The 17,307-nt window shown below is 52.9% G+C and overlaps 1 protein-coding gene across 5 annotated transcripts in view; it reads left to right on the top strand.

Annotated features, from left to right (window-relative positions):
• Window positions 1-13,244: 13,244 nt before the first annotated feature.
• Window positions 13,245-17,307, top strand: part of ADCK2 (aarF domain containing kinase 2) — a 15,927-nt gene continuing 11,864 nt past the window's right edge. For all 5 annotated transcript variants that reach the window (XR_014297151.1, XR_014297152.1, XM_082661361.1 and 2 more), the window contains exons 1-2: window positions 13,245-14,349; window positions 16,065-16,211. Coding sequence is in view for 3 of the 5 variants with exons in the window: in XM_082661361.1 (XP_082517487.1) it covers window positions 13,417-14,349; window positions 16,065-16,211 (1,080 nt within the window). In the remaining 2 variants the exon portion in view is untranslated. The remainder of the gene's footprint in view (window positions 14,350-16,064; window positions 16,212-17,307) is intronic.

Genomic DNA, 17,307 nt, shown 5'->3' with positions numbered 1-17,307 from the left:
GTGCTCTCTACATTCATCAAAGTAGGTATCACCTCTTCCTACACTTGAGAGCCCATGGGCTCCTCCATATAGGATTCCCCAAGCCCTCACTGCCCTGCATCACGACTGCCCACAGGCCTGAGCTGGCACTCAGCCCCCCCACAAAAATGCAGTATGTCCCCAAGTCATAACAGGAAGATGATATAGGAAGATAGTCATGTGGAATTTTATCTTCGCATCTTTTGTAACACTGACAATGAAGTTTCCTTTTCTATGTCACTCTTTAGTCTTTACACAAACTTCCACGTGACAAATTCCCAGTTGAGTTCAATTCCAGGAAAACATTTGTGCTGAATTTCTGTGCTTTTTCTTGTCCAAAATCCAAAACTGTGCAATCTAGTGTATTTTTGTTTGTCTCTAAGCTGCCAGAAAACTTATAGCCAAATTCATTGTCCAAGTGTTGTAATCTGCTAAATTCAGGCCATTCAAAATATTCATTCCTTTTGCTTTGCTTTGTTTTCTCCTGAGCTTTTCTGCATTTAGTTCTAAGTTATCTGACCCTGTGCCCAAGTCTGTTACCAGGTCCCACCTCACTATATCTTGGCTCTTTCCATCCCACGTCACCACTGCCGTCATCCTGCGCGTCAGTAACTACAGCCTGGGTGCTGCAAGGCCTTGGTCTCATCCTCCTCTGAGCCTCCACCCAGCAAGCAGAGTGAGCTTTCTAAGTTACAGACCAATCCCATGGCCCCTGCTTCAGTGAGATCCTTCTTCTCTCTGGGAACTGCAACCATGAATTCTCCCCACACTTGCCCGTCCTCCTCCCTCCCACTTGGTGATTTTGCACAACTGTTCAAGCCTGAAACAACCTTCTCTGCTTTACTTTCTTGGTGAAAAGGTTTTCAGGGCTCAGCCTGACCTTACCTATTCTGTGGGTTTTCCCTGAGCTGGACAGCCCTGCTCTGGTTTCCCCTAGCACACAGCACGCATGGATGGCCAGGTCAGATGCAGACTGTAGTTAATTTTTTGTTTGACTACCCAGCAAGGATGGTGAGTGCCTGGAAGGAAGGGAGATATCTTATTCATCACTCTGTCCCTGACGCCTAGCAAGTTGATCTGTAGAACCGTTAAGTGAATGAATGCATGACACAGGCAGGGTTCACCTCTTCCGGAATAGTAGGACTGAAGGCCAGCCTTTTCACTGCCCTTCCTAAGAACAGTTACTGTTTGCCCTTGACTTCCTGTAGAATTCTGCTCATCCTAGGCGGCCCATCCCAAAGGGGGTCTACTCCACTCCTTTGGTGTGTTTGATACTTGATGGTGCAAGCAGAAAGGATTTTGTTCTTTTCTTTTATGTAGTAACAACTGCAGGTGTAAGAGTTTAATAGCAAAATTACTGCAGAGTGCCTATTGTAACCCTGGGGCTGTTATTACTGTGTCATTCAGAACACTAAAGAAGTTGCATCCCTGAAGCGCATCTCAACACCAGCTAGAACTCCGTCTGCTCCTTCCCCAGCACCAGCTGGCTAAAAACAAAGTCAGTGCACTTCCCTTATCCCAATCTCTGTCCCTGGAAGTAATGTCCGGCTTTCCCACCCGATACCCTCAAGGACAGGATTCCTCCGCTGAGGTTCAGCTCTCCTCAGTGGACTGAAGCCAGTTTCCTGTGACCCTCCTAAATATCATTATATCCTGTGTTAAGAGACTACCCCTGGGCTCCATCTAGTCCCAACTCCATCCTGAGGGGAAAAGTGGGAGAAATAAGATCATGCAGTCATCTTTACCTCCCTGTTTTCTCAACACTGCAAATTTCTTTCTGTAAACACACACACACACACACTCTCTCCCGCGCCCCTGCGACAAGCACGGCGCAAGGCGGAGGCTCTGCCCGGTTTCTGCAGGTTTCCCAGGCGCGGGACCACGGCCTCCTGAGTTCCCGGAAGGACGTCCGGACAGCACTTTGCTCCAGTCCCACAGGTCGGGCTCAAGCGCCTCGGTCCCCACGTCCGCACACGGGAAACCCAGTCTTTGGTCTGCAAAGAGCCACTTCCCAGCTCCGGGTTGGGGCAGCTCCGGCCGTCTCCTCTCTTACCCACACCCCCGCGCGTCCCCTCCTCGGTCCCCCGGCGCGTCCCCTCCTCGGTCCCCCGGCCCGGCCCTACCTCCTGGCGCGCCGAGGCTCCGTGGGCTCCGAGGCGCAGCTCGGGGGCGCCCGGGCGGGCGGGGGCGGCGGGCGGCGAGGGCCCGGGGCGCCATGGCCCGCAGCCCCCCGCACTCGTGTCGGCCGGGCCTCTCCCGGCCCCCTCCGCTCGCGTCCCCGCCGCCCGGCCGCCGCTGTGGGCGAGTGGAGGGCGGGCTCGGCCGGCGGCCCCTTCCTCTCCCGGTGGCGCGGCGGCTCTGAGCCGGGCCGCTCGCCCCGCCGGCCCCCGCCCGCCGCCGCTCAGTGAGCTCATCCGCAGCTGGCGGGCGCCCGACCCGTTGCCACGACAACGCCTCTCCCAGGGCCGCGCGGACTCAAGCGGCTCCAGTAAACAGGACCTTCTGCCGGACTCTTCCCTTCGCCCTTTTTGGGGGGTGGGGAGATGGCGGCTTAACCCTTTTTTTGCTGGAGACCACCGAGTGGCAGGCTCCGTCTCCGCCGGGCCCGGGGTTTATCCGCGCGACGCGCTCAGCCGGAGACTGAGACCTTGAGATAGATGCACCGGAGTGGCGGCGACACTCCCGGCCCTCAACTCACTCCAGTCTTTTAACGCGTTTATGGGGCACCTACTAGGGCTCAGGCGCAGGGCTGGGGGCTGGGACACCCTAGGCAACGAGTCAGCCACTACCCTTGCCCCTTGCAGTTCCAAGTCTGGCTGGGATGCCGACACCCTGGCACTATCAGTGAAAGCCCAGGGGCCCTGAGCGCGGGGCACAAGACTCCCACACCGGGCAGGGGTCAGGAAAAGCTTCCCAGAGGAGAAGTGACTTTATGGTGCCTGCTGCCCCACTTGCGTAGAACAAAGGATCAAGGAGCACAGATCGGCATGATTTAGGACTGCCAAAGTACACGTGAAAATGCTGAGGGCAGCTGGGGAGCCTGGAAGGTTTTTGAGCAGAGGAGTGCCCTGCTGAAAGGGAGATGGAGCTGGCAGTGGTGATTGATGAGTGTTGGGGGAAGGCTTCAGGCCCGTGTCTACACCCCTGGGAAAGTCATTCTTGTCTTTCGCCCACGAGGCTCCTGGAAGGAGGGACCTACAGCCTAGGCAAGGGGTGAAAAGGGGAGAGAGAGGCTTAGCCTACAAATTCAGAAAAGGGGTGTGCAGGAGAGAGGGGAAAGAGAAAATAAAGGATTGCAGAACCTGGGGAACATTAGATACTGCCTAGGCAGTTCCTGCAGACTGGGGGCCTGAGCTCTGAGGGGCTTATTCAGGTATCAAAGTCACAAAGACAGAAAAGCTCCATCTTCTTTGCTGAGGGTCTTGCTCATTCTGCAAGATCTTTGAAGCTTTTGTAGACCTCCTTAAACCTCCCTCAACTCCTTCACACCATACCCATTTCAACTAAACACGGTAAAAGTTTAGAATACAAATTTGCAAGGTGTAAGCAGATTTTTTTGTTTTTTTCTTTTTTTAAGTATAAGCATTTAAATGGTTGATTTTTTTTATTTTTTTAAACATCTTTATTGGAGTATAATTGCTTTACAATGGTGTGTTAGTTTCTGCTTTACAACAAAGTGAATCAGTTATACATATACCTATGTTCCCATATCTCTTCCCTCTTGCGTCTCCCTCCCTCCCACCCTCCCTATCCCACCACTCTAGGTGGTCACAAAGCACCGAGCTGATCTCCCCGTGCCATGCGGCTGCTTCCTACTAGCTATCCACCCTAGGTTTGGTAGTGTATATATGTCTAAATGATTGATTCTTGATCTTGAATGCTGCTGTTTCCACCTAGAGCAACCATGAGGCACTGCAGACCGTCTCTCATCCACACCTTCCTCTTCCTTCAGCATCCTGTTGAGGGGCACAGGCTCTGGCACAAACGGCCAAATCCGGCTCTGGAGCAGGTTGCTTGGCCTCTCACTCTCAGTGTCTTCATCCGTATGGTGGAAAAAGCGGTTATAACCGACCTCATGGTGTGGGGATTAAAGCAGATCTTCAAGGAAAGGGTGCAGTACCTGGACTGGCCTATGGCGGGTGCGCTCCCTCAGCCCCTGTTTGTTATTTTCTTCCTAATCTCTTTTCTTTGCAGGAGCAAAGGTTCAAGGAGGGAGGAGGGCAGCAGGCAGTGTTTCTTCTCCCTTCTGAGTTGAGCTTCCCCCTCCCCCCAGCCCTTTTAGGTCCAGGGCCTTCTGCCAGAGCATGGCTAGCAGCACAGAGCCAGCACTATATGCCAAATGAAGAGATGCAGGACCAGGGAAAGGAGGCCAGTCTGAATAAGAGGAGGAGAGAGCCTGAGAAGGAGCCTTTGAACATCTCCTCTCCCCCAAATTGTCTAATGTCCGCTTAAATTCCTTCGGGATGCTAAACACATCCTGAGTGTCTTTTCAGTTCCAGGCCCTTCACCTCTGTCATGGCACCTGATCCACTCCACACTCCTGGGCAATTACATATCATCCCTACCATTTTGTGGGTGAGAAAGCCAAGTTTTAAGAGGTTATGTGACTTATTTGAGGTCACACGGGCCCAGGCCTTTTTGTCACACCAAGTTGCCTGAGAGCAAGGGCTCTGCCCAGCGCCAGTCACTCTGGAGGGGGGTTTCTGGATAAGTATTCAACCCTCATCCTGGTTATGCTCCCTGCTCTGGAAGCCACAGGCATCTCTGACACCGCTCCCCAGAGACTGGGCACCACTTGCTTGGGTCACTGTGACCCATTCCTTTTCGACTCCTTGCCCGGCAGGAACTTCTATCTCAAGCCCATTGGCCTGCCAGCGTGTAGTTGAAAGTTATACACACAGTAGATGATAGATGAGAAGTTTGGTTATTTCTTTAAATTATTATTATTTTATCTAGAAGGCTGGATGGGGAGAGGAATCATTTATCTATGTTTGGGGCCGTGACATTTGGGGCAGGTAGAGCAAGGAAGGAAGGAGCCTGTTTTAGGGGCAGGGAAAGTCCACAGCCTCACCTTGACATGCCTTTGGTGAAGATTCTCCTCATCCCTTGAGAATGGGCCTGAGCCCACGGAACCATCTGGGCTGGCGGCAGGGCTGCCTCAGTCTTTCGCAGGCATCCTACTCCTTTCCTCCCCAGGAAGCCATCTCCCTCCTGCCGTCCTCATTCCATGCTACTCGCATTGCCTCCGTGGCTCATTCTCCCCAGCCCAGAGGCAGCTGGATGCGAGCTCCCGCAGTCCCACCACAACCTCCAGCTGCCTCCCTCTGAGGAAATAAAACCAAGCCAAGCATCCCACCCAAACCTCAAACCCAGGCTGGGTTTGTTCTCGGTCCCAATCAAATGTCATCCAGGAGGTGTGGGATGGGAGGGGAAGTATGGGGCGGGGGAAGTGGAGGCCACCCAGGGGAAGGGGTGAGCAGAGCCCAGACTGAGGGCCCTGGTGCTCTGACATCCTCCCCTAGCTTCGAAGGGCCTGTCTTTGCTGCCCTCCGCCCTGCCCCAATTGATGCTCTCCTGCCTTCTACCTCCTGTGCTGGGGCTGGGAGATTGGAAGCTGTGGGGGCCCGTTATGGGGTGCTGTGGAGAAGGTGGCATTTGTTGGTCACCACTGACATTTGTCAGGGTACCACTGGAAATCTCAGAGAATCACCGAATTGGCAAATATGACAATCACCTGTAACTTTTGCATAAGCACCACCTGTTTCACTCCTATGCCCCTAGCTTACTTTGAAGGGTCATGGTTTTTTTTTCCCACAGAGTTAAAGTGTTCATAACTTTACAAGGATTAGTGTATCTATGACAAAAAGAGAGAACTGAGTCATGGAAGGCCTGCACTTTCACCATTAGGCAAAGTCTCAACTATCGTACCTGCAATGCCCAGTACCCTCTACGCCTCTATTCTTCTCTGTTCCTTCTGGAAGATCCAGTTAAACTTCAGGGAGAGGAACTAGAGGATGGTGACTGAGATACTCTTTTAGAGGCATGAACTTCTGTGTTTCAGCAGGTCTCGCTCTTCCTGTGCACTGTGATTTCAGAACACAGTAGGGCAGTCGGACTGGCTCTGCATCATGCCGAGGACACAAGGCTTCCACCTCTTGCTTCTCAGAGCCTTCCCCTCTGTTTCCCGACCAACTAGGCAATCTCCTCAGACATAAGGGGGTGGCAAGAATCCCCTTCAAACATTTTCATCACATGTTAGGATCTGGGCACCACACCTCTGGGCTTAAAGCCTGCCAGCTCGTCCCCTCTGCTAACACCCACCCAGACCCTGATCTCAGCCTTCAGAGCTCCAAATGGCTGTAAGTCATTGTGCTGCCTCTCAGAGGGCACACCTTGCGGGCGGGGGGGGCGAGAACATATTTCTGGAAGGCCCTAATATCTGATCCACTTCCTATATCTCTCAGATCAAATCAAATCAAAATCAAAATATTGGCCAAAGATGCAATACTGTAAATCAACTATACATCACCTTAAAATACATATATATTGGCCAAAGGCAAGCCTGGGTGGCTTCTGACTGCCCCAGATGGCAGCACCACCTTGGGCAAGGCAACTGCCGTTTGTGGGTCTCGGGCTCCTGGAGAGATGGGGCGAGATGGCCCTCAGGTCCTCCCCAGTCCCCACCCGCTCAGGTAGGCGGAGAAAGTGCTTATTCTCATTCTGCTCTTTCCTGTGTGCCTGAGCAGGTACCAGGGAGTGTCAAGGCTTCCCAGAGATCACCCAGGAGGTAGGTTCTAATAGCAGAGCCTCTTTTACCAATGAAGCAACCGCCAAGAAGAGCGAGGTGCCTTGCCCAAGGCCACCATGAATGAGTGCCAGAGCTGGGATGACCCCAGACAACCCCTTCCCACCTTTGCTGTCGGGACCGCTGGTCAGGAGCTACCGTCCTCATCTGCCCAGTTTGCAAACAGAGGGAGGACCTGGTTACAGGACCGACCGGGAGCAGCAGAGCTGTACGCAGCATGGTGGGCATTGCAGCGGCAGAGCTGGAAGGGGCCTCACAGACGGGCACTGGGGACCTGCCCAGGCCACGCGGCGTCAGCACAGGGGCAGCACCTGCACCAGGGTAGAGCTGCGGCAACCATCCAGGAAACCAGAAGGTGGGGACAAGAGGAGGAGAAATCCCAAGAGAAGAGGTTAATGGAGACAATTCAGCTGAAGTGAAGGAAAGAGAAAGGGAGGGGCTGGGGAGGGGCCGACGTGAGGGAGGAAGGGATGGAAAATCACTGCAGCAGGCGGGGCAGGGGCAGGGGCCTTCTCCCTTAGTGTTCTTTTCCAGTATTTCTGATATTTCTACTCTACCGGCTTAGGGAGTAGATGTATGTGGGTGGCCCAGAGCCAGCATTTTCATGCCAGGGTCCAACTCCCTGAGGAGCTAATTGCAGGCTAGGTGTACCAAGCAGGACCTAGGGGTAGGGTGGGGTCGGTGCTTCTCAAACTTTTTCCTTCCCTGATAATCCCCTTGGGCTTGTTGGGGGAAAAGCAGATGCTACTCTTCCCCAGAGGGATCCTAATGCAGGGAGACTGGGATGGGGCTCGCGAATCTGCATTTTTACAGCTACCCCAGGTGTTTTTGGTGGAGGTGGCTCAAGTCCCCACTGGAGACACACTGGCGTAGAGCCTGCCCAAGGTGGGGATGAAGTGGAGGCTGTGGGAGGGGTATGCAGGGGTGTCCCTTCCCGGTATCTGTTCTGAAGAAAGTGCGCATGTGTGATGGGGGAGGGCAGCAGGATGCTGAAAGGGTCTCAGCAGAGAGCTGTCCTCCACAAGAAGTGGTCCTCACCTAGGGACAACTTTGTTCCCCCAGGGGACATCTGGCAATGTTTGAAGACATATTATTTATTTATCTGGTTGCACCGGGTCTTAGTTTCGGCTCGCAGGCTCCTTAGTTGCATGTGGGCTCCTTAGTTGCGGCATGCGAACTCTTAGTTGCAGCATGCATGTGGGATCTAGTTCTCTGACCAGGGATCGAACCCAGGCCCCCTGAATTGGGAACATGGTGTCTTATCCACTACGCCACAAGGGAAGTCCCTGAAGACATAGTTTATTGTCACAGTTGGGAAAGGGGGGGTGCTTCTGGCACTGAGTGCGTAGAGGCCGGAGATACTGCTAAACATCCTGGGACAGCTTCTGCTCCTCCCCCGACACACAGCAAAGAACTATCCTGCCCCAAAGGTCCAAAGTGCAGAGGTTGAAAACCCCAGAACCAGCCAAGTCCCCATCCCCAACCCCTTCTCCAGGATCTTGAATAAATACTTGCTCTGCATCACATCTGTTATGTAACAATGTGACGTGGGAGATGCTAAAATCACAGTCATTTGGCTCAAGCGAAAAAATCAGCACAGCCAGGTGGGTCTTGGCGTCTCTTTCCCGCTCCCATCCTGCAGGAGATTTGGATGCACTTCACAAGCGATTGGTGCCACCTAGTGGTACTAGAGTTAATACCAGCAGGAACATTTCCAAGAACTGGAAACTGTTGATTATTAAGGGGCTTACTTATCACTGTGAAGATTCTGTGGAAATAAACGAAGACCACCCAAATGAGAACAAATAGAGGCTATTTATTCAGAGCTTTCTATAGCAAGGGAGTCAGTTACTTACAATCAATTGCATTTGGCAGAGACTCAAGTACAAGTGGAGAATCAAATGCTAGCAGAAAAGGTTTACAGAGGAAAAAGAAAAGGCTTCAGGTGCCCTGAATTGGAGGTTGTTGGCACGGGGAGGCTGGAGGCCAGGGCATCGCGTGTGATTGGTTTGGAGAGGCTATTTGGCTTTCTCTGATTGGTCCTGAGTTGATAATTGGGGGGGTGAAAATTAGAGAAGCTGCAGTCAGGGACCAAGTCCTGACTATTCGGGGCCCATTGCTGCCGAGGCTACGGGTCAGAGTTCTATTGTCATATATGGTCTGGCCAGTGTCTGTCTGTATATTCAGTCTCTTAATTCATTAATTATTCTAAATACATTCCTGCTGTTACTAATCACGAAACATTACATAGAGTTTCCCATGTGAGAAGCAGCTTGACTACAAATCAACAACTCTAATTTTTAAAGGCTGCCCTTACAATTTTTGATTTAGCATTCATATTTGATACCACTGTTTGATTTTGCTGTCCATGGTGTCTTTTTTTTTTTTTTTTTTGTGGTACACAGGCCTTTCACTGCTGTGGCCTCTCCCGTTGTGGAGCACAGGCTCCGGACGCGCAGGCTCAGCGGCCATGGCTCACGGGCCCAGCCGCTCTGCGGCATGTGGGATCTTCCCGGACCAGGGCACGAACCTGTGTCCCCTGCATCGGCAGGCGGACTCTCAACCACTGTGCCACCAGGGAAGCCCCATGGTGTCTTAATATGTATAACTCTGTTCTCCTAATTGAAATCCACATGGGCCCCGGGAATCCCTTAGCTTCACCTGTTTGGGTGACTGTTAACTCCTTGAGATGGTGCACCTTTATCACCATCAGCACCACCAGCATCACCACCACAAGGACACTGGTTCTCAAAGTGTGTCCCCAGGACCAGCAGCAGCAAATGGGAACCTGTCAGAATTGTCAATTCTCAGGCTCCACTCCAGACCTACAGAATCAGACGCTGCAGATGGGCCCCGCCCTCAGGTGATTCTGGTGGATGCTCAAGTTTGAGCCACCACTTTAGGTGAATTTCTAGGATGCCACAAAGGGCTGAGGTCAGACCTTCCATGATGTTTCCTCCAAATCTGTGAAACAGAACCACTTTATCTAGATAATATAAATGACAATATTTGCTAACATTTAGTGACACCTGGTATTACCCACGTCATGTACAGTTTTGACTCACTGCTTTCAACAGCCAGAGAGGGAGGTTCTGTTCTTACCTCCATCCGACAAGTGAGGAATAGAGGCTCCAAAAGGCGAGGTAACGTGTCCCTAAGGTTATACAGGTTACACAGAACCAAGAACTAAAGCCAGGCTTACTTAACTCCAGAATTTTGTTCTTAACTACTGTTTTCTTTTCCCCAAGATTATTTATTTATTTAATTTATTTTTGGCTGCATTGGGTCTTAGTTGTAGCACACGGGATCTTCGTTGCGGCGCGTGGGCTTCTCTCTAGTTGTGGCGTGCAGGCTTCAGGGCACGTGGGCTCTGTGGTTTGCGGCACTCAGGCTCTGTCGTTGAGGCATGAGAGCTCGGTAGTTGTGGCCCGCAGGCTTAGTTGCCCTGTGGCATGTGGGATCTTAGTTCCCTGACCAGGGATCGAACCTGTGTCCCCTGCATTGTAAAGCAGATTCTTTACCACTGGACCACCAGGGAAGTCCCTTAACTACTGTTAAAGATACTAATTGCCAGAATCATAGATGTAAGTCTAGAGAATTTGTATAGCTTTGGTCAGACTCCCCTCCGCAATTCGCTTAAGGAGAAACAGAGGCCCAGAGAGACCACCTGAGGTCATGTGGTTACCTCTTTTTTTTGTTTGTTTGAATCAAAAATTTTTATTTATTCTTCGGCCAAACACAACTGATTTCCATCCACAATTTTTTTTTAAGGTAAGGAACAGTGAGTCAGGGCTTTCCCTAGTGACACAGTGGTTAGGAATCCGCCCGCCAATGCAGGGGACACGGGTTTGATCCCTGGTCCGGGAAGATCCCACATGCCGTGAAGCAACTAAGCCCGTGTGCCACAACTACTAAGCCTGCGCTGTAGAGCCCGTGAGCCACAACTACTGAGCCTGTGTGCCACAACTACTGAAGCCCACGCACCTAGAGCCCGTGCTCCGCAACAAGAGAAGCCACTGCAATGAGACGCCTGCGCACCACGACGAAGAATAGCCCCCGCTCGCCACAACTAGAGAAAGCCCGCGTGCAGCAATAAAGACCCAACGCAGCCAAAAAGAAAAAAGAAACAGTGAGTTAACTGAAGAAAGGGCTGTGGCCTTGGCTAGGGAATGGTGACACTGTGACACTCAACAGAGAACGTGGGCCTGTGGGGATGAGCCTGGGCCGTGAAATGACTGGACCCGGGTCAGCGACCCTTCTCCAGGAAGGCTCTGCAGCACCACACACACTGCTGGTAGATGGTCTCAAAGTCAGCATCGTTGCCGTAATAGGGATATTCAATAATGAGTTGCTTTTGTGGATCATAGCCCCCAAGTAGTTCAATTTTCGCTCTGCAGTTTTTAACTTGATTACTTTTTCTATTCAAATCTCTCAGGTTGCTGTCATCCATACATAGCATATCATCAAATGTGGCAAAGTCTTCTTTGGTAACCCAGACACACGAATAGCACCGACTTGGTCAACTGTTCGGCCATCCTCCCGCGGCACATAGAGGTGTCCACTCATGTGGTTACCTCTTAATTAGGGGGCTAGAACCGAGAGACTCTGGTTTCAGATTAAGTCCTCAATAAGCCCTTTGGTGAATCAGAGTCATACAAGAATATTTTACACCTTTGGGACAGAGTAAATAAATAAATCAGAAGAAGCTGGGAAGGCATAATTAATAGCTGGCCATATTTGAAACCAGTGGTAGTAGGTATGACTTCTGTCTAGGGAACTTTAAAAGGGTCTGCCGCATCTTGCGGAAATGGGATATGGATTATTAGTTAGCACTGCAGGAGTTCCCACATTTCGAGCACTCCTTAGGCTGTGAGTGGCAGTCACACTTCCAGGAGCAGGCATGGGCCACGACCTTGTTTCCCTCCCCAGGGCCCTTCCACTTGTGAGGCCCTGGCAGACTTCTGTTGAAGCCTGTCACCCTCGTGGAGATAAAGGGTCATGTATGTAGAGGTGACTGTGGTACCCCAGCACAGGGCAGCCTCCTAAGCCCCAAAGAGCAGAGCATAAGACCACTGGGCCCTCCCAGGCTGTGCTGGCTGATTTCCAAGCTCTGTTCTGCTCTCCTTTGCTCTCTAGAGGTAGCTGACCTTCCTTTGGTTCTTCAAGGTTAAAAAAACAAACTCCCCAAAAACCTCACACCAAACACCTTCCATCTGGGGGCTTAATACTGGACTGAGTTTAAGAAATACTGGAGCTTAATAAGTATTGGTTGAATGAATGAATGTTCTTTCCGGAGCCACTCCCCAAGGTCCAAACACGTTCCCCAAATCGGGGCAGCCAGGGACTCCAGCCGTCCAAGGACAACGCTCCCAACCCCCGCCCTCACCCCCACCCCCCACTTCCCGCTCAGTTGAAAAACAGACCCGTGTTCCGGAACCGGCCTTCAGTTCACCTAACGTTTCCGCGCTCTTTGTAAGGAAAGCTAAGGATGTTAGTGGAGAGACAGACGCGCAGCGGGGAAAGGGGGCGTGGAGGGCGCGTTGGCGTTTTGGGTTAATTCTATTTCTGGGACTCCGAGACGCAAGGGCCGGGTGAGCCTCGGCCGCAGTCCGGCTCGCGTCGGCTTTAAGGGGCGGTCCCCGAGCCTGCGGGCGGGCGGTCCCGGAAGACGCGGATACCGCGGTCTCTGCGTCCTCCGCGTCCGGATCCCCGGTCCTCTGTGCCCGGATCCCGGGTCCTCCGCGCCCGGACTCCCGGTCCTCCGCGGCCCGATCCCCGGCCCTTGGCACCCCGATCCCCGACCCTCTGATCCCCGGCCCTCGGCACCCGATCCCCGGCCCTAGGCACCCCGATAGCCGACCCTCCGATCCCCGGCCCTCGGCGCCCCGATCCCTGGCCCTCTGATCCCCGGCCCTCTGCGCCCCTTCCACGCCCTTGGCGCCCGGACCCCACCGCGTGCGGGGACTCGGCTCTCTACAACCCCGCCCGACTCCTCCCCACACCGTACTCGGTGCCCGGGTCCCCGGCCGCCCGCACTGCCCCCGCCCCCCGCCCCAGCTCTCCACGCCTCGCCCCGCCTGGCCGTTCCTCACCCCGACCCGGGCTCTTGGCGCCGCGGCCCTCCGCACGGTCCCCCCAGCCCCACCCCGCGCAGCCCCTCAGCGCGCCGGCCGGCGTGCGCGGTGACCCTGCTGCGGCCCGGCTCTGTCTCCACCCGCGCGGGCCACGTCCCCGACCTGGGCCTGGCTTGGCTCCTCCGGCTCTCAGTTCCGAAAACCCTCGGGCCTCAGACCCAGGCGAGGTATCCGGCAGGGAGCGGGGACTGATGGGCCAGCCCTCCTGCGGCGGAGGCGGGGCAGGGTTGCGGGCCCGCGGGGCGGGGCGGCCCTGAGGAGGCAGGACTCGCAGCAGGACCCGGCAGAGGCTGCACACGCGAGGCGAGGTCTGAGCTCCCCGAGTCTCACAGCTGCCTCGCTTTCAAGTGGAATACTCAGCTGGGGCCCAGACTCAGGCCAGCCTTGCGGAAAGAAGGAACGAAGATGGGTGCTCCTTAAGTGGAGGCAGGCAGCCTGGACCGCGACCTCTGGGAGAGCATGGTGACCCCCTGGCGCTTCTCTGTCAGGGTCTGCTTGTCGCACCTAAGGGGCTTGGAGCTCAGAAAGGACCTCGGCCTTTTGAGACCCTCTGGGTGCTGTCGCAAGGCTAGACTCTGTTGGCTTCTGCTTGGCACTTTGCCCAAACTCATCTCAGCCTCTGAGGACATTGGCAAGGGGGTCCCTGAGAGCTTGTGTCGGCAAAGGACCAGTTGGAGTGACCTGGCTGAAAACGGGCCACTGGAGAGAGTCCCCCCGGAGCAGCGGCTAGGCTGCCTCCTTCTGCACTTGCGGATCTGGCTCCGCGCGGGGGCGCTCTTGGTGAAATTCTTCCCCCTCCTTTTACTCTACCCCCTCACCTACCTGGCTCCCAGCGTCTCCAGGCTCTGGCTCCACCTGCTTCTGAAAGCCACCGAGACCTCCGGTCCAACGTACATCAAACTCGGCCAGTGGGCCAGCACCCGGCGTGATCTCTTCTCAGAGGCTTTCTGTGCGCAGTTCTCCAAGCTGCACGTCCAGGTGACGCCCCATCCTTGGACCCACACTGAACACTTCCTACGGCAGGCCTTCGGAGAGGACTGGGGAAGGGTCCTTTGCTTTGAGAAGCAGGAGCCTGTGGGTTCCGGCTGCGTGGCCCAAGTGTACAAAGCACGTGCCAATCCTGCCTTCCTGGAGAATGACAGCATCCGGAGACTGGCCACAGCCTCCAGACTGCAGCTTTCTTCGGAAGCCGGGAAAGTCCGGGGGCTGGGAGAGCTCCTTGGACACTTGGGGAAGGCGTGGAGGCCTCAAGGAAGTCTTGCCGACCAGTCATTTCTAGAAGGGCTGCTCTTCCCTAAAGCTGACCTGGTTGGATCGAATGCAGCCTTGTCTCAGGCTTCGGGACTCGCCCATGGACCACAGCCAGATCACCTCATCCCCGTGGCCGTGAAAGTAAGTGTTCTGATGTTTGCAGCCAGACCCTTCCCATCTCTAAAATCTCACCGACTCCACGGAGCTGCCCAGATCAGGAAGTCCCCCTTTGCAAGTCACCCCACATTGCCTTCCATTGATTTCTTTTAGCTTGACCGTTATCTGAGTGCCTGTGATGTGCAAGCTGTTTGATTTCTTGGCTTGAAGGAGTGGTGATGCGAATGGTCTGAAAGAGGAAAATGAAGAGGGTTTGGAGTTGGCTGTCGCTGTGGGTGGAGGACCCACCATTCAGCTGACCTCCTGCTCTGGGGTCAGGATAGATCGGAGACAGACTGTGTTAGGTGTGCTGTGGTGAGCCCAAGAGGGTGGCGTTCATTTTACAGAAGTGGTTTCCTTCTCTCTTTATTTGCAATCACCCCTTCCCGGGCTCCATCAACTCTTCTCTCCACACCTTTCCACCCCTGTTCAGCACGTCCCCAGGAGAACTGGCAGATGCTAGTAGCAAATACCCTGGTGCTCTCTTTTACCTCCTCAGATAAAACCCTCCCAAGGGTGCCTCACTCAGACCTACTGAGTTATACTTTCCAAGGGAAGAGCCTGGGCCTGGCTTTTTATAAATGCTGCAAATGATTCTCATCATTAGGCACATTTAGGAAACACTGGTCCAAAATATCTCGAAGGTTCCCTCTGCTCTGTGGGATACAAAAGGAGTGGATGCCTGCTGTATACCAGGAAACATGCCCGTCACGTCAGATGCATTGTTTAATCTTTATTAGATGCCCGAGATAGGCATTTTTTTTCTTATATCTTTATTTATACTCCACTTTATTCCTAAAAGGATTTGAGGTGGAGGTAGGGGTTATTGTCCGCATGGGGTTTTTTTGTTTGTTGTTTTGGCCATTCCACGCAGCGTGTGGGATCTTGGTTCCCTAACCAGGGATCGAACCGGCGCCCCCCTGCATTGGAAGCATATAGTCTTAACCACTGAACCACCAGGGAAGTCCCCTATATGCATGTTTTAAATGATAGAACAGGAGGCTGAGAGAAGTTGCACAGCTTGTCCAGTTTCATACAGGAAATGGGTTGCAGAACTGGAGTTTGAACTCTTTCCATTCCACCTCTGGAGTTCTGTGACTCTAGAGCAGTATTTTGCAGGCTTTGGACCACCTGACTCAGCTACCTGTACACTCAGTAAAATGCAGATTCCCAGCTCCCCTTCCAGCCAGTCTGATTCAGTACGTCTTTTTAAAAAATATTTATTTATTTATTTATTTGGCTGCGCTGGATCTTAGTTGCAGCACGCATGTGGGATCTAGTTCCCTGATCAGGATCGAACCCGGGCCCCCTGCCTTGGGAGCGTGGAGTCTTAACCACTAGACCACCAGGGAAGTCCCTGACTCAGTAGGTCTTGGAGGAGATCTGGGAGTCCACATTTTCACCAAGCAACCCACGGTGACTTTTATGCTCACTAATGTTTAGGAATCACTGATCTAAACTTAATGTATTTGAAGGAGAAGCCCACCCATGCTTCCCAGCAAAGCTGAGTGCCATGCAGGCGAGCTGCCCTCTGAGTCTCCTCAGGAAGACGCAAAGGGAGGAATGCAGGAGCATCCTGGGCGTTGGGACTGCTTCTCCTTTGCTCTGATGAGAAGCCTGCTGACTCTCCTTTGACGGTAGGACCCAGCCGTGGCTGGGTTGATTGATCCCTCCTGTCTCACTGTGCCTCCTTTTGGCAGGTGTTGCACCCTGGCCTGCTTGCTCAGGTGCAGATGGACCTGCTGCTGATGAAGATGGGCAGCCGAGTCCTTGCACTTTTGCCAGGAATCAAGTGGCTCAGCTTGCCTGAGATTGTGGAGGAATTTGAGAAGCTCATGGTGCAACAGGTGAATTCTCTTTCCCTCAGTTGTAAATAGCACACAACAGTTTTTGCCATTAGCAGCTGCTTAGTAAATGCTGAATGGATGAGTATTTTCCCAGTGCGTTGTGGCTAATGTAGTATATTAGTCAGGATAGGTGATGCTAGCTGATATAACAAAGAATATCCAAATCTCAGTGACTTAATGCAACAATGTTATTTTTTGCTTATATGAAAGCTCCATGCAGGTGAACTGAGGGAGTGAGTGGCAGCTCTACTCCATAGTTATTTAGGGACCCAGTTTCCTCCCAAATTTGTCATCTGGGGTCAGTGTGGAATGGGGAGAGAGACCACGGAGGGTCATGTAAAGGATTCTGTGGCCAGGTCTGGAAGTGATATATATCACTTCTTCCCAGTCTACAGGTCAGAGCTTTAATCACACGGGCCCAGTGTAACTACAAGGGAGCTTGGGGAAGGCAGTCTTCCTTAGTGTCTGGGATGAAAATGAAATGATTCTGGTGGAACATATAGCATTATCTGTGCCACAATCAATGGCCGAACTCCAGAAGCAGAAGAAGAATTAGCGAAGTCACACACGGTGCCTTTGGTTTGCTTTGTTTCCGGGGTTAATGAGTAGACAAGGACCTCCTCGTTGTCCAGGGCCCTTGGGACACCTGTTTAAGTAGCCAGACTTGGTAAACATGCTGGAGGCTCTCAGGGCTCCAAGGAGGCATCTGTGCTGGCTTCCTGGCGGTTGGCACAGAAATTGGCAGGCTTTCAGAAGCAGTGTACCAAGTCTTCACTTATGTCCTCTGATTTAGGGTTTTAAGCCCCAGGGATGCGTTTTAACGTTTAGAAAGCTTTGCTTTATGCTATGGAGTTGTGTAGGTTTGATAATAAAAGAAAATTAAAACAGAGAAAAATAACTTCTTTTCTGACACCCATCTTGGCATTAATCACTCTCAGTTCTACCATCTGAGCTTCAGTTCCCCTTTGAGAAGTCTGATAGGCATCATGGGATCCCATCACTTGAAGCTTAGACCTCTATAGCGCACCCCATTTATCTCAAAAATCAACTCTTCCTACCAGCTGTAGCTCTGAGTGGTCCAATCACGTTCCCAGCC

Source organism: Grampus griseus (assembly GCF_964374135.1).
Source record: "Grampus griseus genome assembly, chromosome: 9".
Taxonomy (NCBI): domain Eukaryota; kingdom Metazoa; phylum Chordata; class Mammalia; order Artiodactyla; family Delphinidae; genus Grampus; species Grampus griseus.
Note: the sequence above shows the minus strand (reverse complement) of the source record. Positions and strands in the feature narration are given on the sequence as shown.